The sequence below is a fragment of the Rhinoraja longicauda genome, chromosome 32, assembly GCF_053455715.1.
Source record: "Rhinoraja longicauda isolate Sanriku21f chromosome 32, sRhiLon1.1, whole genome shotgun sequence".
In the NCBI taxonomy this organism is placed as follows: domain Eukaryota; kingdom Metazoa; phylum Chordata; class Chondrichthyes; order Rajiformes; family Arhynchobatidae; genus Rhinoraja; species Rhinoraja longicauda.
Window position 1 is genome coordinate 21,265,992 of NC_135984.1, and position 22,261 is coordinate 21,288,252.

The 22,261-nt window shown below is 44.9% G+C and overlaps 1 protein-coding gene across 1 annotated transcript in view; it reads left to right on the forward strand.

Moving 5' to 3' along the window:
• Window positions 1-502: 502 nt before the first annotated feature.
• Window positions 503-22,261, forward strand: part of robo3 (roundabout, axon guidance receptor, homolog 3 (Drosophila)) — a 560,989-nt gene continuing 539,230 nt past the window's right edge. The window contains 1 exon segment of the mRNA XM_078426827.1: window positions 503-1,015. Within this exon segment, the coding sequence (XP_078282953.1) occupies window positions 850-1,015 (166 nt within the window). The 5' untranslated portion in view covers window positions 503-849.

Below are 22,261 nucleotides of genomic sequence, written 5' to 3' on the forward strand. Positions count from 1 at the left end.
GAAAGGGTTAAGATGCAGTGCGGTACGTGGACATGTGGGTATGAAATGCAATTAAGGGAGATGTGAAGGGTGCATTGAATAATATGCAAATAGCAGAGGATAAAAAAGATTCACAATTACTGAGTATGAGAGCGGGCACGATTTACTCCACGCCTGCCTTCGCTTTTGTTATATATTTTTTTTAGAAAGGCAAATGTCCTTTAGAATAAAGCAGAGTGCTGATTTGGGGGAAAGAGAAGTTGCAATAAAAAGCCATCGCCGCCTCTGTCTTGAGAGAAGGTTCCTTTGCATCGTCTTGGCGTGGAGACGAATGAAAGTTTGCAGCAGTAACACACACACACACAATCTCTTCAGCCTGCCCCGTCCTCTCATTAAACTGAAATCTGTGCTTGGAGCTTCCTTTTATCCTTGCCCCTCTCTCGTTGCCCAGCAGGCTGAGTTATCAATGTGTGGTGCGTGACTCTCGGCTCTTTCCCTCCTCCCTCCTCCCCCCTCTCCTCTCCTCTCCTCTCCTCTCCCGGGAGCCTTATTAATCTCATAATTAAACATTTATTGGTGCAAGCACCTGGTTTCTACTTCCCTCCCCGAGGGATCCCGATCATACACTCACAGGAAGAGAGACACGCAGAGAGAGAGAGAGAGAGAGAGAGAGAGCGCAGAGTGAAAAGCCCATCAGACTGTGCTAACCTCGGCGAGTTGAAGGGTTGCACATAGACAGCACAGACTGAAGTTATTTGAACAATCACTGAAGACATTCCAGACCTCCACTGAGCTGTCCACTCACAACATTTCCTTTATTCCAAAGAAACAACAACTTTAAAAAAGAAAATCACAAGCTAATGTGTGACCATGATGCTCAGATACCTCTTGAAAACCCTCCTGCAAATGAATCTTTTTGCGGATTCAATCTCCGCAGATTCAGCTAACTCGACCGACCCGCTCTACCTCTACAATACCAGCCTGTCCACCTTCGGAGAAAACGTCACGGACGGTGGGAACCTGACTTATGTCAACGGTGAGTTTGTGATTTTAAAAAACCATGTTGCACGAAGCTGTCCGGTCTGGAGAGGAATGTTTAACGTGTACATATATTGCCTTAAAATAAGATAGTGCTCCGAAGTTGGTCTAAAGAGTCGGTGGTTTAACAAAGTTTAGCATTACAGGATCTGAACACTGTCGATTGAAAGATAGAGAAAGTTTTTACAACGTTAATCTAGCTATATTTTAACTGTCTTCGCAAAATTCATCTTGAATTTAATTAAAAAATGAATTTATGTTTGATATTATAGCGCTCTTTGCTTTGGTTCCTGGACCGAGATGTTACAACAACTGCTATCATAAAACCTTTTTATTGCTGTGAAATCCTTATTAATATTTTATTGCACAGATTATTTTTCCGGAATAAGAATTATCTCAGTATTAAACCTCGGTAATAAAGATATAATTACAAATCAATTTCTAGCCTTTCATGAATAATTCTTAAAATAATATTTTTTTTTGAAAGATGCGATATTTAACAATGTTAGACTGCAAATATTACAGAAGGAATCCATTTAATTTATAGTTCATGAGCATTTGAGTGGTTAGCCATTACAGGGCATATGGTGTGAGACCACCAAGTGGAGTGATTGTGACCTGCTTAAAGGACTCTTTCTCTACATTAGTATCCTGGTTGCAAGTCTGACGGATTATAATCACGCCAATTTATATCTTATTTTAACCCCACATACCCTCATGGTTGGGAGTTGAGGGACTGCTGACATTTTTGTTGGATCAATAGGACAGATTTTCCTTGTGGAAGTAGATTTGCTCTCCCTGACTTAAAGGGCACCTTGCCTTCCCACTGGAAGGGAGAGTGGAAGATGTCATGATCAGTGCATTTAGTGTATATTCTTTTAGACTGTTACCACAGTCTAGGGTCCTTCAGCTGCTGGACATTGAGGAGGCCGAGTCTGGTGGGAACACCCCTCAAATAAGGGAAGGTACATCACCTAAGGGGGCCACATGAGTGGCAAATGTGTTTTGTGTAAAGACACTACTGAGTATTGACTAGCAATATTGAATGTATAAACACTAGGAATGCATTGAGTTTTTATTTTTGCACGGTTATTTGTTTTCTATGTATTTAAAAAAAATTAGAAATAGTTTATTTGAAATTTAAATAAAAAATGAAAGGTCAGTCGGGGAGGTGTATCTGAGAAAATGAATAAGTAAAGGACTGAGTGATTGTAATGTCTTCTCTGACACAGAGTAAACCTGTTTAGACATGCCACCCCACCCTGCAGCCATCTCCTCGAACACTCCTGAGATTTGTAATGATGTCCACTTTAAAAGGGTGGTGCAAGCTCAAGTGAAGGCTTGCGAAATAAATGCAAGTGTGAGTAGAGGTATTGAGAGTTGAATATTTTCACGGTGCATTAACTGAATCTGGGACAGGCAACTATTTCTCCTGCCTTCCTCTACTCCACTTGCCCCCATCTTCAAAGGAGATGTCTCAACCAACATTCTTCCCTCGAGCAAGACCCGCAAAAAAAGTGACCTTGAAACTTGCTACTGCTCACGTGTGATGGAAGAGAGAGCGGAGAAGCATTTTATGGGAGTTTAGTTAAGAGCAGAATGGAATTAAAAATTATATTGACAGGGTTAAATGCAGAAACGTGGAAGCAAGTTTGTGTAGAACACATGCACACTGGCACACACCAGCTTCTGCGTGTGAAGTCTGTGTGCAAAAAAAGTGTGTGATGACTGGAGGATTGTAATTACGAGAAAGGGTTGTCGAGACTGGAACAGAGGAGGGTGAAGAAAATTTAACTGAGGTATAAAAAAAATAATAAGGCTCTGGAAATGATGCATATGAAAAATCTCTTTTGGCTAATATAGAGATCAAGAACTAATGGACATAGATTTAAGGTAATTGATGAATGGATTGGAAGGGAATTGATGGCATTTTTTTTAACCATGTGTTGTGTGCCTAGCACTAACTCTTTAAAACAGTGCCAGAAAGAAAACCAAAAAACAGATGGATAGGAGCTGTGACCAGCCTATCTATTGACCAAGAGCTGGGAAGTGCAGTCAGGAGCACTTGCTCTTCTTAGGCTGCTGAGAGCATGAAGGGCAAACTGGCTTCCTCTGTGTTGCAGCTTTCTTTTTGAGTCAATGTAATTCTATGTGCTTTGTGTTGAACACATTACATCAATGTAATCCTCACAATGTCAGAACAGGGTACTTCTATGAGTGTGAGCTAATGACCAGCCTTCTTTCCCCCAAAAAAAATCTTCCCCAGATACCTTCAATAAACAAAACGTCAAACCCTCCACCTGAATAAAAACAAGCCTAGGAAACATAATTCCCCGAGCATTAGAAATGCAAAGAGCAGATCTTTGCTAATTGTATTCTTTGAATAAATTGAGCGCCTAATCTTGCGATAATGATCACAATGAAGAACTGCTGGTGCTGCCTGCCCTCAAAGGGTTAGTTCTCATTTTATTTCAGTGAATGATTTTGAGGTGAAACCGACTAGGTTCTTTTCCACAGTGGTGTGTGTGTGACATTAAAATTACACCAAACAAACTGTTGTCCGTAATATTTAATCTTTTGCATTGAAGGGTTGTCCACTTTTGCAGGTCACGTCTCTGTGGAATGTTTGCAAAATGCTCCATGGTTTATTAAATGTGGTTTTCTCTTGGAGATTATTAGTGATTTCAAAAAGAAAACCAGATTCATGTGCAGTTTGTTAGTTTAATTGATCACCTTTTGTGCCCATTGACAGATCAGAAGTTTCTATGTTTAATCCCTATTCTGTGCTAAATTGGTTGATGTGAATCAAGAGGGGAGATAGCAATGTTACCATTAGCCAGGATTGTTTAATAAGATTCCCTCCTGATTGCTATTGAGTGACTTTCATTCAATAGTCTATGATCAGTAGATCAGAATATCATTTGAGCTTGGCTTCTCTGTGGGTGAAAAGCATAATTTGCAATTTGGATTTGTAACCAGTATCATCTAATAGTTTGGTCATTTAATAGATGACCTAGTCTGGTACTGAGGCTCACAGACCAGAAATTTCAATGTTTTATCCTGTTGTGTGGTAAATTGGTGGATTGGAATCAAGGGCAGAGATAATGATGTTACCGTTAACCAGGGTTATTTATTACAATTCTCTCCTGATTGCTGTTGAGTGACTATCAGTGAGTGTCTCTGATCACTGGATCGGGAGAGCATTTGTGTTTGACTTCTCCACGCTTGAAGAGAGCTACAAAACTTGCATTGTATGAAGCAACTGCAGATGTTGGTTTAAATCGAGGATAGACACAAAATGTTAGAGTAACTCAGTCTGAAGAAGGGTCTCGACCCGAAATGTCACCCATTCCTTCTCTCCAGAGATGCTGCCTGACCTGCTGAGTTACTCCAGCATTTTAGTGTCTATCTTCTACATAACTTGCAGTTTGCATTTGTATACCGAGCTTTTAGGAAAGGTGTTGGAGGACATTTTTTTTCTTCTGTGAGACTACAGGTAACTTGCCTCAGAAAGAAAAAAAAAAACCCAATCAGGAATGAACTAAGTCTTAGTAATTATCCTGCAATGATTGCAGACCCAACTGATTTCAGCTCCCAGCCTCACCACCCTTACCCAGTTACAGAGCAGGAATTGCATCCATCTGCTCTTTGTTTTAACTTCTGCAACAGAACCATGTCAATACAAAGGCTCGTGTGGGAGGATGTTGCCTGAGTAGCCGGATAAAGTTCAAGGTAGGGCTGGTGAAGCTGATGGACCCATTGTGGTCACCGAAGCAATTCCTAAAAGGCAGATGTATAACTTCAACAAAAGAGCAGAGTTAAAGAATGAGGATGTTTCTTTGGAACAGAATTATGTGCTCAGAATTTCTAAAATGGGATTGCTTTGAGAAAACACTCTCTGCACTGCATGATGAGAAATTGTGCGCCTACTTATTCAGAACACGTTTACAATTTCATTACCCAGAGAAAAACTAATTTAGTGTCATAGACTAAAATTGTCAAATAATATAGTGCACAAGGAGGCCATTTGGCCCATTGTGCCTCTGCTGGCATTTGAAAGATTTATCCAACTACCTCTCTGGCTTTTCCCTTTTCCCTAAAGCTCTCCAAATATTCATCCACATTTCCCTTAAATTCTATTAAATCGCCTGGCATCATCATCTCAAACAATTCATTCCACATCCTAGCAACTTGCTACATTATTTTATTTTCCTCCTGTCATGTCTGTTTCTTCAGTCAATGAATAAACCTGTACAATTTAGAAGTGTTTTCTTTCTTTATTTGTGTCTCAAAATCTTCAAGCTTTTGAACAGTTCTGCCCTTAATCTTTTCCACTCTAAGGATAACTATCTGGATTTCTCAGATGTTCCAGAGCTCTGGTACCCTTCTAGGAACAAAGCACAAAATGCTGCAGTAACTCAGCGGGTCAGGCAGCATCTAATCTTTTCTGACCCGAAACATCACCTGTCCATTCCTTCCACAGATGCAGCCTGACCCACTGAGTTACTCCAGCACTCTGTGTTTTGGTCAAGATTCCAGCATCTGCAGTTCCTTGTATCACCCTTCATCCGCTTCCTCTTCAATGTCTTGACATTGTTCCTGAAGTAATCTGCACCAGTGTCCCAGCTGGGGCCTAACCAGTATTTTAGAAATGTGTAGCAAGGAAATGCAAATGCTGGTTTATACCGAAGATACACAAACGCAGCAGGTCAGGCAGCAGCTCTGGAGAAAAAAGGATGGAGAAAGATTCCGACCTGAAAGGTCACCAATCCTTTTTCTTCAGAAATGCTGCTTAACCCGCTGAGTTACTCCAACACTTTGTGTCTATCTTCAGTATTTAAAAAATGTTTTGCGTAACTCCTTTGCGTACTACATATCTCGGTTTATAAACAAATGGATCTGTATTCATGTTGAAAGTGCCCTTTCAGCCCTGGGATGGAGGGGTTCATTTTAATTCTGAAAGACTTAACCTTCAATGTGGTAGAGAGTATCGGTCTTTCGATGACCCCCCTCTAATTAAAGTTCAGCTGGCTTTGCTGTTCATTGACACTGCACTGAAGTAGAGACGTGTACCGGTTAAATGACTGGTGGGGACTAATGCAGTGTTAGAAAGCCAACCGGACTGGCTCAGTTGGTGCCGTTTGTCATTTTAGGTCAAACCCTGGCGTGCGGAGTGACACGGGCTGAAGTTACATTTTGAGGGTTTAAGTTTGTTGTTTGTTATATGTACTGTGGTAAAGTGACAAGATTTGTTTTGCAGGCTATACAGTCAGATCATATAATATACATGAATATACCAAAGTCAAGTACAATAGATAGACTGAAGAGAGAAATAAAGAGTGCAGTATACAGTTCTCAGCATTGCAATGCATCAGTTTCATAGACAGCGTCCAATGTTTGCAATGGGGTAGAGGTGAATCAAACAGTGTTCTGACTATGGAAGGATTGTTCAGAAACTTGATAACAGTGGGGAAGAAGCTGTTCCTGAGTCTGGTGGTGCGTGCTTTCAAACTTCCCTGTATCTTCTGCTCAATGGGAGCAGGGAGAAGGAGGAAAGATTGGGACTGCAGTTCTCTAGGTCCTCTGGAAAAGGCAACCACTGACACCAATGTAATTAAGCCATTGCTTCAGGCCATTGTAAAAGGTCCAGCCTACATCACTATTTTGAAGTGCAGGAATGATCCCGGCACCATCTTCACACGATCCAAGTTCACTGAGATGCAGGTTAGTTTGTGGGGAATTTATTTGGTGTTCTATAGAGCTATGTTTCAATTGGCCTCTGTTTCAATGAAGACTGGATGTGAAGGAGGTAACATGATCTGTTTTGAAAAGCTAATTATTTCTAATTGGGCTATCTTGTTCAATGGCGACTGATTGACCTCGGCTCTGGTGGTTTTCCGATTTGTTCTGGTCATTTTGGGGAATGTGTTCGAGAGGGACTTTTATCTACCGCCCCCTGTTGGACTGAAAATATACATACGTGTGGATGGGTGTGTGAGTGCATGTGTATACCAATGAAGGCAGCACAGTGCTGCCTACTGCGCCCCCTGATGATCAAAGATCTCAATGACTACCATTGGGCAGAGCTACTTTGGATGACGTGTATCTGTCCCCTTCCTCGGGCTTCATTTTTCGCTCCTCTTGTGTCCTTGCACCCTTTTGTCATCTTATTATCTCAAGCCCCTATCCACCTATCACTCGTCGGGCTTTGTCCCAACCTCACCTCCTTTCTGGCTTTCTCCTTCCTGCTCCAATCAGTCTGAAGATGGGTCCCACTCTACCCTTGTCCTCCAGAGTTCCTGCTGCACTTTTGTGTTTTGCTCTGGACCTGAGTCCGATCAGGGAAGGAAAAGGGGTGAAGGATGTCAAACCTGGTTGGGGATGGAATTTAAAGCGAGTGGCATTGTTGTGGTTGGCGCTGGGTGGAAGATGTGGGACGGATCTGCTTATGATTACACCTGCCCAACAACCCAATCATAATCTGCACTCCAGTTGTTTGATGTAGTAATGTCTTGCATGATTTACACATGGAATCAAGCCATTAGACCCAATTATTCAATTTTGGAATATGTGCATTACAGGAGACTCGTATTTCTTCTCAGACAATCAGCAAATTGTCCATTCTTTTCTCCCGTATTATCATCAAATATATCCTTTCCCATTTGCCTCAACCAATGTATGAACAATCTCTCCATTTTTAGCCACTTACTGGGTGATTTGCTTTTCTCTTGAGAATCCCTACCTGTATTTCCTTTTAGTGAAGGTGTGAGCGGAAGCCTTTCTACTCCTCTGAACTCTTCCATAATGCTAACGGTCTCTTCAGTCATATTTCTGTCTGGTCTGTGTTGGAGGAATGAGGCACGGAGAGATTGCTCATTGAGCATGCTGGTGTTTTGGAAGGTGTGGGAAGGAACTGCAGATGCTGGTTTCAACTGAAGGTAGACACAAAACGCTGGAGTAACTCTGCGGGACAGGCAGCATCTCTGGAGAGAAGGGGGTGGGTGACGTTTCGGGTCGAGACATTCTTCAGGGCCTCGACCCGAAATGTCGCCCACCCCCTCTCTCCAGAGATGCTGCCTGTCCCGCTGAGTTACTCCAGCGTTTTGAGTCTATCTGTGGTGTTTTGGAAGGTGGAGGGTGTCACGGTTTATTCCCACTGTCCGTATCAGTCCCCAAATCAGTGGGCCGACACTCTCCACGGCTCAGAGTCTGTGGTCTCCTGTATTTTGCGGGCTGCCACCTCACTGCCCCATACGTGCTTCAAAGCTGCCGAAACCAGCAAGACGAGCAGTTCCTTTAACGGGCATGTCAGCCGCAGCCTGGTTTAGCTGTCCTTGGTTCCTATTTGCATGGGCCGTCGATATTTTATAATCCGCTAATAGACGGGCTGCATTTGACAGACACACCAGGGGCGCGTACATCGATGTGTGCCTGTGTCATGCAAATTGGCTGATTGCAATCTGAAAGCCCGTTACTATTCCGAAGGTTAGAAGTCAAAGGCTGATGGTTTTCCAAGATGAGCGCACATTGTAATCCAAATGTCTGTCACTATGGAGACACCCAGGTCGGCTTACTCTGGGGCATTTGTCACCAGGGCTTGGCGTGACAAAATGCCCCGTACCAAGCCCCTTCCTGGAGTAAAGATGTTATTCAGTTGAAATGATTTTCAAATAAGTTCAGCTTTCTGTATTTGTTATATTGAGCAAAGCATGCAAAATATCGAGACAGAAGGAGCTGCAGACGGCGGTTTACAAAAAAAAAAGGCACAAAGTATTGGAGTAACTCAACAAATCGAGCAGCATCTCTGCAGAACCTGGAGAGGTGACAATTTGGGTCCGGACCCACAACTTGGCGCCTCTTTGCATGCGGTCTGTGGATTCATTGTGTAGTTTACTAATTGGGAGTTGTACTTGAGCATGCCAATACTTTACTGAACTGTATGCAAAGAAAATAATTTCACTGTGAAACCGAAATGCCACCTACCCATGTTGGCCAGAGATGCTGCCTGACCCGCTGAGTTACTCCAGAACTGCAGCTGTTACCTCTTGGATTATTCCAAATCGTTCCGTGGTCAACAGAGTTCAATGATGTAAATTAGTGTAATGGTGTGACTCATGTATGTGTCATGCTTTTGTAGTTACGCCCCATTAGCTTTTGAGTGACCACTGCTTGCGAGATTCGGGTTAGTGTAAGTGGAACGTGCAGGCGTGAGGTCGTTCTTGCTATGTAGTTAATAAAGTCTTTGGATCGTTATCCAGGTGTTCGGCTTCTGTTGTTATACGGCCATCACAACATGGTGTCAGAAGTGGGATACGAACCCAGGCCTCCAGTCGGAGACCAGAAATTGAGTCAGAGTCACAACCATCTGTCTGAAGAAGGGTCTCGACCCAATCGTCACCCATTCCTTCTCTCCAGAGATGCTGCCTGACCCGCTGAGTTACTCCACCATTTTGTTTCTACGCACAAGCACCTTGTGCGTTACGGTTTTACCGTCGTTCATCCGCTGAGACGGGTCATCGTTGGGCCACGCTGGGCCATCAACTCTTTTTTTTGTTTTTTTTTGGGGTTGTCTGAAACTCTCCAAACTGCAAATAACTTTCCAAAGTCTCTTTCCCATTCACCTTTCGCAATGGGGCTGAGCTGTCAATGCGATTCGGCTGCTGGGCGCTGACATGATTATGATTCTGAATGAATCTTCAGCAGCTGAAATCCCTCTGCACTCAATCTCTGACCTGAGTCTTAAAATACCTTTAGACTTGCCAATCAATGACTCCCATATCCTTCCCCTCCCCCACCGCCAAAGGTCTGATTTCTGAATCTATTTGTTTATCCACGTGTGCTCTCCAATGGACCATCACTTTGAGTTGGTCCTTGACAGTAATATCTGGCCAGGGTTAGGCTGAACTATGCTGTTTTAAAAATACTGTCAGACTTCCATCACCTCCGGATCACCTTTATTCCAGAGGCTCCAGAGATCATAAGAAATAGGAGCAGAATTAGGCCATTTGGCCCATCACGTCTGCTCTGCCATTCGATTTATGGCTGATCTGTTTTTCCCTCTCAAACCCATTCTCCTGCCTTCTCCCCGAAACCTTTGACACCCTGATTAATCAAGAACCTATCAATCTCCGCTTTAAAATTACCGAATGACTTGGCCTCCACAGCTGTAAGTGGCAATGAATTCCACAGATTCACCACCCTCTGGCTGACGGAATTCCTCCTCATCTCCTCTCTAAAGGTACATCCTTTTATTCTGAGGCTGCGCCCTCTGGTCCTAGACACTCCCACAAACGGAAACATCCTCTCCACATCCACTCTATCCAGGTCTGAAGAAGGGTCCTGACCCAAAATGTCTCCTATCCGTTTTCTCCAGAGATGCTGCCTGACCTGCTGAGTTACTCCAGCACTTTGCGTCCACGTTTGTTATAAACCCAGTATCTACAGTTCTTAGCTTCTACTCCACAAATTCATGTCCTTGTGAGTTCTGTGGAGGTGAGCATTGGATCACTGAAATTCCCGCTTTCTCCCTCAAACACGTGCGCAGGAACACGCACCTGTTCCCTCTTTCTTTCCTGCTCATCCTCTCCTGATACGTGACATGTTGCCTGCACGGAGGTCAAGCCTTCAGATGTAGGAGAGTGATGTATTCCAATGCAGCAGGAAATGGCTCGCTAGAGTGCCAGCTGTTGGCACAACCACCTACCCAGTAACTCCTCGCCCAATAACAGTGCTAACACTTTCCTAGGTGGTTAGCTTGAGGTCAACTTGATGCCACTGATCAGCGAGTGTTGCTCTCCGGATAGAAAGGAATTGATTCACTGCAGCAGTGCTTATGATTAGGAGATGGTTTCATTACATATACTGTTATTGTGGCAATGATTGATCATAACTTGAACATAAGTGATTGGTTATATCTGATGTTTGTGCCTACCCTAAGTCCCCACTGCTTGATCTTCTCCTCCATATTGTCATAATTTGGCCTCTGCCCCTCCACTGCGACCTTCCAAAGGCTGCATAGTGCGATTAAATACCTACTCTATGTTACTTCAGACTTTAGAGATACAGCTTGGAAACAGGCCCTCCGGCCCACCGATTCTGCTCCGACCAGCGATCCCCACATGCGCTACCACTATCCTGCACACTGGGGACAATTTACCATTTACCAATGCCAAATAACCTACACGCCTGCTCATTTTTGGAATGTGGGAGGAAACCAACGTACCTGGAGAAAACCCACTCGGTCACAGGAAGAACGTCCAAACTCCGTACAGACAGCACCCGTAGTCAAGATCGAAGCTGGGTCTCTGGCGCTGTAAGGCAGCAACTCTACTGCCATTGTGCCATTGTTATCTGTTGTCTGAGTGGCTTCCAAGAGGAGGATGGAAAGTGGCAGAGATTGATGGAATTGGTCAAAATTAATTGCTGTGAACTTGTGCATGCTATTGCAACAGGTTAATTTATTTGTTAAGAGAATGATATTGGTAATTCTAGTGCCAAAGCCATGTTTCCTTTCCAATGTCCACACTGACATAGTTGGTACCAAACGTAAAAATGAATCTCGCACTCAGTTCCGTGAAGTATTTTTATTGCTGAATCCATCAGCTCTTCTCCCCAGTACCTCTCCCAGCCCATTGCACATCAATCTGAGTGATAGACTGTGATGTGCATCACTCTCCGCTGCATTGGCCACGGTGGTCAATACTAGACACTGATATTGAACTGCAAGCTGGAACCTCAACGCTCTCCATCACTGCCACCTGCACAGTGAGAGTCCTCTGAGAACCGTAGCATTTGTGCTGCGAAGGGCTGAGTTCTTTTCGTGATGGGAAATAGCAACAAAGTAATTGCATCAAGGATTCATTCACTCGTGTTATCAGCAATGCATGTGAACCAGCAAAACAGAATGAGAGATCATTGAGTGTGATCTAGGCTGTCACACCTATTTATTGCTGCTCTGTATTGATAATAATTAGAATTTAGAAAGGAAACCTGGTTTTCATTCACAAGCATGATTTTTTTCCAGACTTTTTGTGGGAATGGGGAGATGGAGGGGGAGAGGGGAAAGAGAGATCTCTTTATCCTCTTATCAGGACAATCTTTGATTCCATGTCATAAATAATAGGAGAGAATTAGGCCATTTGGCCCATTTAGTCACTCCACCAGAGGCTGATCTCTCTCTCCCTCTTCACCCTATTCTCCTGCCTTCTCCCCATAACCCCTGACACCTGTACTAATCAAGAATCTATCTATCTCTGCCTTAAAAATGTCCAGTGACTTGGCCTCCACAAACTTCTGTGGCAAATTCCACAGATTCACCATCCTCTCACGGAAGAAATTCCTTCTCATCTCCTTCCTTAAGGAATGTCCTATAATTCTGAGGCTGTGACCTCTAGTCCAAGACTCTCCCACTAGTGGAAACATCCTCTCCACATCAACTCTATCCAAGTCTTTCACTATTCAGTACGTTTCAATGCGGTCCCCCTTCATTCTTCTAAACTCCAGCGAGTACAGGCCCAGTGCTGTCAAACGCTCATCATAAGTTAACCCATTCGTTCCTGGGATCATTCTTGTAAACCTCCTCTGGATCCTCTCCTGGGCCTGGCTTGTGGACAAGGCTTGTCTCTGCTGGTCAGCTGGGAGACGAGGCTGTGGAAGCTGCAGGACATTCCCCATCCTACTGCTCTCCAGGCCCTGCCTCATCCCTCAGGCTCTGAGGCTCCAGTTTAACAGACAAAAGTGAAAAGCTTTTGTTGCGTGCTAACCAGTCAGCAGAAAGACAACACATGATTCCAATAGAGCCATTGACAGCGAGCCATCTCTTGGCTGATCAGGTGAGGGGCAACAGTAGAGTTGCTGCCTCACAGCGCCAGAGACTTGAGTTCGATCCCGACTACGGCAGTTGTCCATACAGAGTTTAAGTTCTCCCTGTGAGCGCCTGGGTTTTCTGAGGATGGTCTGGTTTCCTCCAATACTCCCAAAGATGTACAGATTTGTTGGTTAATTGGCTTCAGTGAAAATTGCAAATTGTCCCTCGTGTGTAGGATAGTGTTAGTGTACGGGGATCGCTGGTCGGTACGGACTCATTGGACTGAAGATCCTGTTTCAGTGCTGCTTCTCTAAACTAAATTAAACTAAACTAAGCGGAAGTCTGATCTTCAATAGACCGTTCACGCTCTCCACTACTGTCCTGGTACTTCAGCTCTCATCGTATCTCCACTCAGCTGGGAGTGCAAACCTGCATAAAGTGGAAGGTAGTCCTTGTGCTCCACGATCCATCTTCAGAGCAGCGTCAGACAGCGAACGGCCATGCAGACTATGGACGTAGAATGTCGAACAGTACACCACAGGGACAGACATTTTGGTCCGCATTGTCCGCACCAAACACAATGCCAAGTTAAACTAGCCCCTCTGCCTGCACAAGATCCACATTCCCCCCCATTCTCTGCATATCCATGTGCCTGTCCAAAAGCTTCTTAAATGCCACTGTCGTATCTACCTCCACCGCCACTACCCCGGCACTTCCTCAAGATGGTGGTCAGTTTTTTTCTAAAAAAAAAAATTCTATTCTGTTTTGTAGTTTAGCACAATCCGCAGGCATTGCCACTTTCATTTCACTGCACATCTTGTATATGTATGTGACAAATAAACTTGACTTGACTTACGAGACGAGTTAAACAGACACAACCAGAGACATTCAACATCCACTGTGGCAACTCCAGGCAACTATGGGATTTATATCCTGCCTTTACAAAAAGATCAACTCATCTAAGTAATGACGATGCTGAGTGATCTATTGTACACACCTACCTGATTCACTAAAGGGGTAGGAAATCTCTGACCTTTCTGCAATCTTGCCTAGTTCTGAATTTAAACACAGCAACGTGGCTCGCTCTTGCATGGCGTGGCCAGGCAAGCCATTCAGTTGTGTCATAATCATGAGGTTAAGAACATCAAATTAGACAGACCATCTGGTATTAACTAAGGCATCGAATTTGGGCAAAATCCCTTCTTCAGACTCCGTTTCGGGTCGAGACCCTTCTTCAGACTATCTATTGCACAAAACACACAGTGCTGGAGGAACTCACTGGGTTTTGCAGTATCTGTGGAGGAAATGGACAGATTATATTTTGGGCCGGCCCCTTCTTCAGATTGAAGCAGTCATAAGGAAATCTCTTCTGTGTGACCACTTCGCCCAGCTGAGGAATTGGTGCTTCTCCATGTTCAACAAGATGGAAGAGGATCTGAAAGTAGAAACTCAGCGGGTCAGGCAGCATCTAAGGAGAGAAGGAATGGGTGACGTTTCGGGTCGAGACCCTTCTTCAGACTGATGTCATGGGAGGGGGCGGGACTTTGTCTGTAGTTATTTTCCCAAGATATCCAAAAGTAGAAAAGTCAAGGAATGTCTTCTGGTTGGGGGTACTTCAGTGTCCATCACCAGCAATGTCTTGGGATCACTGCCACTGACCAAGCTGGCCCGGTCCTGATGGATATGCCCGCCAGATTAAACAGTCAAAACAGGGTGAGGAAGCTCAAAGACCGCCCCATCTTAACAAAGGTGGGTCACAGCGTGCAGGTGGTAAAGACGAGACTGAAGCATTCACAACCATGCTGAAGTCAGGCCTACCAGACGGACGATCTATCACATCACCTTCCTGAGATACTCACCATTTTCCATCCAACATGATATCAAACGATGGCTGACAGCACCTTGAGACTTTAGAGATACCTCGCCAAAACAGGGCCTTTGGCCCTCCAAATCAATGGCGACCAGCGATCACCCCGTACACTAACGCTATCTACATACGAGAGACAATTTTTTTTTTACAACTTACCGAAGCCAATTAACCTATGAACCTGTCCTTGGAGCGCCTGGTAGGAGACCAAAGCACCTGGAGAAAACCCACATGGTCACAGGGAGAGCGTATAAACTCCATACAGACAACATGCATAGTCGGGATCAAACTCAGGTTTCTGGCGCTGTAAGGCAGCAACTTTACCTCTGCACCATTGTGTCACCTAGTATATCAGAAGGCTTGGGACCAGATTGTACCCCAGCTATAGAATGAGACTTGCTCCAGAGCCAACATCCATTTAAACCAGGCTGTTCAAGTACTGTTATGTTTTTGGCTTATACCCAACAATGTTGTAAATTGCACTCCTGGGTGGAAAGTTATAAAGGTTCAAAACCCTCTGGGTGAAGATAAGTCTTCTCCACCCTGCACCACTTGGCTTATCCCTTGCAGTGACTGCTGGTTGTAGACACTCCAGTCAAGGGTAACATCAACTCCGCATCTGCCCAGCCGAGCACCATAGAAATCTTGCATGGTTCATTCAGAACAGGAAGGACTCTTCAAATAAAGCAGTATTTTCAGCAGCACGTTACTTGGGACTGATTTAAATCAAGAGGTTCTTTGATAAGACCCATCAGAGTGAGGATACCAATTTGTTACGTTACTGGGACTGAGGCCTGTTGGGAGTCTAAGTTTAATCACACCATGGCAATAAGGAACACAAATATATTTTTTTAAATCTGGAACAAAAGTAGTAACGATGAACTTGAAACTACCAGATTGTTGTAAATATATATATCTGGTTCATTCCAGGGTGGGACCTCATTGAAACTTACCGAATATTGAAAGGCCTGGATAGAGTGGATGTGTAGAAGATGCTTCCACTAGTGGGAGAGTCTAGGACTAGAGGCCACAGCCTCAGAATTAAAGGACATTCCTTTAGGAAGGAGTTGAGGAGAGATTTCTTTCGTCAGAGGGTGGTGAATCGGTGGAATTTATTACCACTGTGGAGGCCAAGTCAATAGTAGAAATTGATAGATTCTTGATTAGTACAATTGTCGGGGGGTTATGGGGTGAAGGCAAGAGAATGGAGATGAGAGGGAAAGACAGATCTGCCATGATTGAATGGCAGAGTAGACTTGATGGGCCGAATGGCCTAATTCTGCTCCTCCAACTTATGAACGTCAGGGAGGATGTTGTGTCTTTCTTCCCAAAGCTGTTGGTGTTGCTTTTAGCTCCCACCCTGCTCCTTGCAAACGGAGAGGAAAACAGGCAGTGAATGTGGCAAGACTGCCCCCAGACACCATGATGCCTGGCTGGGCGTTAAGCCGGGCGCTCCGAGGACCTGCGGGGACATTCTCTTTCCCGCTGACGAAAGGAAGAAACTGAAAGGCAGACCACGGATGTGCAGCTGACCACTGGCCTCAGTAGCAGGCGTGTGGGCTCTACAGCAGCTGTGGGCTCGGTGCAGCTGACCACTGGCCTCAGTAGCAGGCGTGTGGGCTCTACAGCAGCTGTGGGCTCGGTGCAGCTGACCACTGGCCTCAGTAGCAGGCGTGTGGGCTCAACAGCAGCTGTGGGCTCTGTGCAGCTGACCACTGGCCTCAGTAGCAGGCGTGTGGGCTCTACAGCAGCTGTGGGCTCTGTGCAGCTGACCACTGGCCTCAGTAGCAGGCGTGTGGGCTCGACCCCCCCGGACTCAATGTCGCCAGCAGTTTAATTACCTCATCACATCAGGAAAGGTGAGTACAATGACAAATAGTGTGTATTGTTCCAAGCCTCTCACTCTCGCTCGATCAACCCATCAATCCCCGCACATCCTCATCATCCAGGTACACACCTCCCCATTTATGCAATTACTCACGTTCTCATCTCTGCAGCGCCACTGACATTCAACTTCATCTTTATGCACTGTCATGCCTCGCTCTCTCATTGCCACAATCAATAAATGTTCTACTTCCATCCATCCATGCGAATAAGTCATTAGACTCATTAATCTTTTCGTTTCTTTCTCTCCTGCAGAACTAACACGTGATTGTAGATCTCCTAGTTGAGGCAGACAGCCATTGCCGTTCCTTCCGAAGTCAGACAGCTATGATCATTCAGGAGGTGGCTTTGGAGAGAACCTGGATGCCAGAATGCATGGCCATCAGTTCAGCAGATCGAATCCAGCCTTAGCTCAAACTTTGCCTCGACTTGTCTGGATTAAGTGCCTGGTCAATTGATCACTAGTCACATATATGGTTCAAAGCATAAACATTTTAATCTTGTATGTTCTAATTCGTATTCCATCCCTCATAGGGCCTTCTCAACCTCCAACACTGCACTGCAGGAGGACCTCAGAGGTCTCTCACTGAAAGTACTTTAGAACTGACCCTCACATCTTGGTAGGACTGGTAAGATGGAAAGACGGGTTTTCGCTGCTGCCTTGCACATCACGTGAGCAGGGCGTGGAAGCAGGGGCATCATTGCAAGGCCAGTGCCGCAGACCATGGGACCCTCCAAGCCCTGCTCGGCTGGGCATGAAGGTTGTCCCTCCAGACCGACACGTCTCTTCCAAGGTAGCAAGGAAGAATGTGTGCTTGCAAAGACTCCATCTGGACAGTGTGCTCTTGCAGAGAAAGCAGACAAGTTCACCTCGAGCAAGAGGTCCATGATGGTGCAAGCCTTTGTGTTGACGTCCTTGTTCCTGCCCAGGATACTCGCAGAGACACAGACCATGGAGAAGCTCCCACAGGCGTTACTCTGGAATGGTAACTTCTGTGTGGGCACGAGCAAACTTAATTGTTCAGGACCATATTCTGGCTGGTGACAATCCTATTTTTTGACTGTTGTGTGATTTTCCACACATGGAACTCAGAGACTGTGGAACAATGGCGAGCAATGTACTGACGGTTCACCAAACCATTTCAGGCTGAAAAAGCTTGGTCAGCATAACTGCAAGCATGACAGGGGGGGACATGTATCACATGCATATAAAGGAGATTCGTGCAACTTGGCATCATGTTTGGCACGAGGGCGTGCTCCTGTGCTGTTCTATGTGTGCTGCTTTGACCAAAGATACTAGAGGAACAAGATAGACCACTCGACCCTAAAAACCGTAGTACGTCACGGCGCCATTTTAGTAGACAGAAACCTGCAGAAACATTTAAGAAGAAAAATAACAAAAATCTGTGAATTGATAGATGAGATATATTCTGCACTTTTATGGCATCATCACACATACTTTTCCCCCAAAACACTGACTATCACTGCAAGAGGCATAGTGAACGGTGGGTTTTGCCTACTAAAATGGCGGACGTTATGCTCCTTTGCGTACTACACTTCAGTATAGGCAATTTCAATAGAGTGGTCCATCTTGGTCCTCTAGTATCTTTGGCTTTGACTACCTAAGTCTGAGTATCTGATCTCGCGCCACATCCCTGTGGGAATTCAGCCAGAACAACAGTTCCAGTGGCCTCGTCATCTGAGGTGAAGCTGATGGAGAAGCCCATACAATAAGCTACCTCCAGCATGTACAGGTACATAACCAAAGGTGAACTCCTACTGATCTCACCTGAAGAGTCCTGCACTGATCCTGATGTGGGGCAGCTGAGGATGATGGCCACATGGTGCTGCTGGTCCTGGAGCTGCTGTCCCAAGTTCAATCCCAACCTTCAGTGTTGTTGTGCGAAGAGTGTGCACGCTCTCTCTGTGACCGGATGAATTTATTCCAGGTGAACTGGCTTCATAAGTCACAGGAGCAGAATTAGACCATTCTGACCATTGAGTATACTCCACCATTCGATCATGGCTGATCAATCTTTCCCTCTCGCATCCCAAAAATGCATGGGTTGGAAGATTAACGGGCCACTGTAAATTGTGTAGACGAGTGGGGTGGGGAGGGGGGGGGGGGAAGGAGTTAGGGTGGTGGTGGTTGGGATAGATGATGGAATGTGGGGAAGAATAAAATGAGTTGGATTAGAATCAGGTAAAGCTTGATCGTGGCAGTAGACTCGGTGGGCTGAAGCCATCCTTTCCGTTCTGTATCTCTCTAATTTCATGTCTTCAAGCAAAACGTGTTCACGGGCAGTAGATCCTGTTCTAGCTCACATCTCCAATCACCTACATGCAAGTCAGAATGTCCTGGGACAGATGGAGTCAAAGGTGTCCCAGCATATTGAGGAGGCTGCATGCCCTTTGTGCAGGCCCCGCATGCTGTCAGCAGTATCACTGCCTGGTCTGTTCAACAGCTACAGGTTGCTGCCAATTCCATTGCTCCTGTGCTTTCACAGTTGATTCCACCCGAGTCTCCATTGTACTTGTTGAATGCGCGACACTTAATGCAGCTAATGAACTGCAACGACCAAAAGTTCTGCTTCAAAAGTAACCAGTTTAGCAGTAATCGTCTCAAAACGTCCTCCAATTGCAACGAGGCAACCTCTGTGAACGCGCTCAAAAGGTAAAAAGGGCAGTATTTGCAGTGTCAGTACATTGGCATTCACACAGGGGCAGAATCCTTCCTGGGTTAGACCCTCAAACCATGATTGAAACTCTTCAATGAGCGGTTATCACATTACAGTCAAATTAAATTACAGTCCTGCCCGTTCCACGGTGGTCAAAATGGCGGATGCATTTGTGTTTAATCCAGAGGTTAGTGGGCTCATTTTGCGTTGCAAACTTGTGGCTATTCTTGTACTTGGCACAGGTGGGGGGGAATCTAAATACTCATTTTCAGGGGTTAAGTGCGCTGCCTCATTTCGCTCCCCCCCCCCCCCCCAAAACAAAACCTCTTCAGCCCTGTTAGAAAAGCTTTCTGCACATTAGGGCAGGATTAGCCTTTACATAATTTCACAAATAACAAACAAAAGTATTTCACTTGGAAGCAGGGTGTGAATGGCAGGCGGAGGAGAGGATAAATCAACAGCAGCAGGATGCCAGCTGCTTCCATAATGGAACGTCAGAAACGCATTCAATCCAGCCACGCTGACCCACCCTCCTGTTGAGAGAGTGACATTCAAGCAGCATGGAAGAAGAAAACATAAGAATAAACTTCAAGATATAATTGTTTAGTTGAAACGAGGAGGGAAAACTTGTATCCCACTGGGAGAAATTGAGTGAAGAAAATGACTTGGCCTCCTATTCATTTTTAATATCAAACTAGAAACAGAAAATGGTTTTGACTTCTCCTTTATTGAGCTGTCAAAAATTGGACCAAGTCAAGGGATCCGACAGACTTATGAGGGGTTTCATGACTGCGGTTATGTATTATCTTGTTTAACGTAATTTGTATGAGGCAGGAGAAAATGCATTAACACTCATGAAGGTCCTGTCCAATGCCTTGGCTAAGATTCTTCCCTTCATCAACATCAATGTAGAAAGTTATCTGCCTATTATCATGTTTAGTTTAGTTTTAGTTTAGAGATACAGTGCGGAAGAGAGTTGTGAATCTTTGGAATTCTCTGCCACAGAAGGCAGTGGAGGCCAATTCACTGGATGTTTTCAAGAGACAGTTAGATTTAGCTCAGGGTGAAAAAGGAATCAAAGGATATGGGGATAAAGCAGGAACGGGGTACTGATTTTAGATGATCAGTCATGATCATATTACAGGGCAGTGCTGGCTCGAAGGGCCGAATGGCCTATAGACAATAGACAATAGACAATAGGTGCAGGAGTAGGCCATTCAGCCCTTTGAGCCAGCACCGCCATTCAATGCGATCATGGCTGATCACTCTCAATCAGTACCCCGTTCCTGCCTTCTCCCCATACCCCCTCACTCCGCTATCCTTAAGAGCTCTAAGAGCCTACTCCTGCACCTATTTTTTCTATGTTTCTAAACAGGCCCTTTGGCCCACCGAGTCCAGGCAACCAGAAATCTCCATATACCAGCACTATCCTATACATTAAGGACAATTTACAATTTTACCAAAGCCAATTAATCTACAAACTCGTATGTCTTTGGTGTGTGGGAGGAAATCGGAGCACCTAGGGAAAACCTACGTGGTCACGGGGGGAACATACAAACTCCGTACAGATAAGCAACCATAATCAGGATCGAACCCGGATCTCTGAGCTGTGAGGCATCAACTCTACCGCTGCGCCACCGTGCAGCACAAGAATCTTTGGGATTATGCTGTGTATTCACAATTCCTGCATCATAACAAGGACTATATCTCCAATGCACCACGTCACCGTGAAACACCAAGGGATAGCCAGACTTCATTAAAATCATTACTTAGATGCAATTTGTTCCTCTTAAATAGAATGGGAAAGAGATTCATTTGGATTAAAATGACTTATTTTTGGTGATGTTCAGGTGTCTAAAGGGATTCATTACACAAGGCTATAGTCAGTGAAATGTATCCTTGTCAGCTGGCTTGTATCCTTGGCGGCCAGGGTTTTTTTTACAGTGGTTACAGGCTGGGACAGAGGTTTCAGAAAGCCACACACCTGCCTCCCACCTCCCACATATGGCCTACTCACACCAAGACATCATATAGCAAAAATCCATAACATTGACGATAATACTTAATGTATGATACTTTATAGCACTGCAGACAAAGGTTAAATGCAGTCAAAGGTTGTTTGTGGATCATTTTGTGTGGTATTTGAAGATGAACATTGCCTTAACCTTTTGCCTATTGGGTGTCATCCCTTGCTCTGCATCTGTTTCAGCTGCATTAAATCCTACGAGCTTGTTTGACGGTTAGTTCCGTATAATGAGGTAAGTTTTTAATGTACAGCCATCCGCTTAAAGGAAAGCTAAATGATTGGGCCTGTCACCACTCAATTGTAGACAACAATGCGATTCCCTGGGGAGTGGGATAAAATGGGCAATTTGTTAGACAAGGAAAGTTGCTTGTGCATTGACGGCTGAGTAATGGACTGTTTCAATAATGAGGCCTCATCCACACTGAGCGAAAAATGTCAAACTGAGTGGATTATTGACAATCCAAATTGACCATTTCTGGCAAGAGTTTCCTGAAATTGACCAGTAGGTCCTTGTTCAGACTGTGAGCTCGGACGAGCTTAGCCCCAGCTGCACAAAGAGTTCTGACGGTGAAAGCACTCTCATCTGGGTACAGAATATACTGCACCCAGCACTTTCCCATTGCTTTGCTCTGATCCCCAATCCTGGGGGTGACCTCTATCTTCACTTCCCGGGATACAACAGACTGAAGTAAGGGTCTGAAGAAGGGTCTCGACCCGAAACGTCACCCATTCCTTCTCTCCTGAGATGCTGCCTGACCTGCTGAGTTACTCCAGCATTTTGTGAATAAATACCTTCGATTTGTACCAGCATCTGCAGTTATCTTCTTATACAGACTGAAGTAAGGTCTCGAGCCGAAACGTCACCTCTTGGTCTGAAGAAGGGTCTCGACCCACGGCGGGTATCAGGGGTTATCGGGAGAAGGCAGGAGAATGGGGTTGAGAGGGAAAGATAGATCAGCCACGATTGAATGACAGAGTAGACT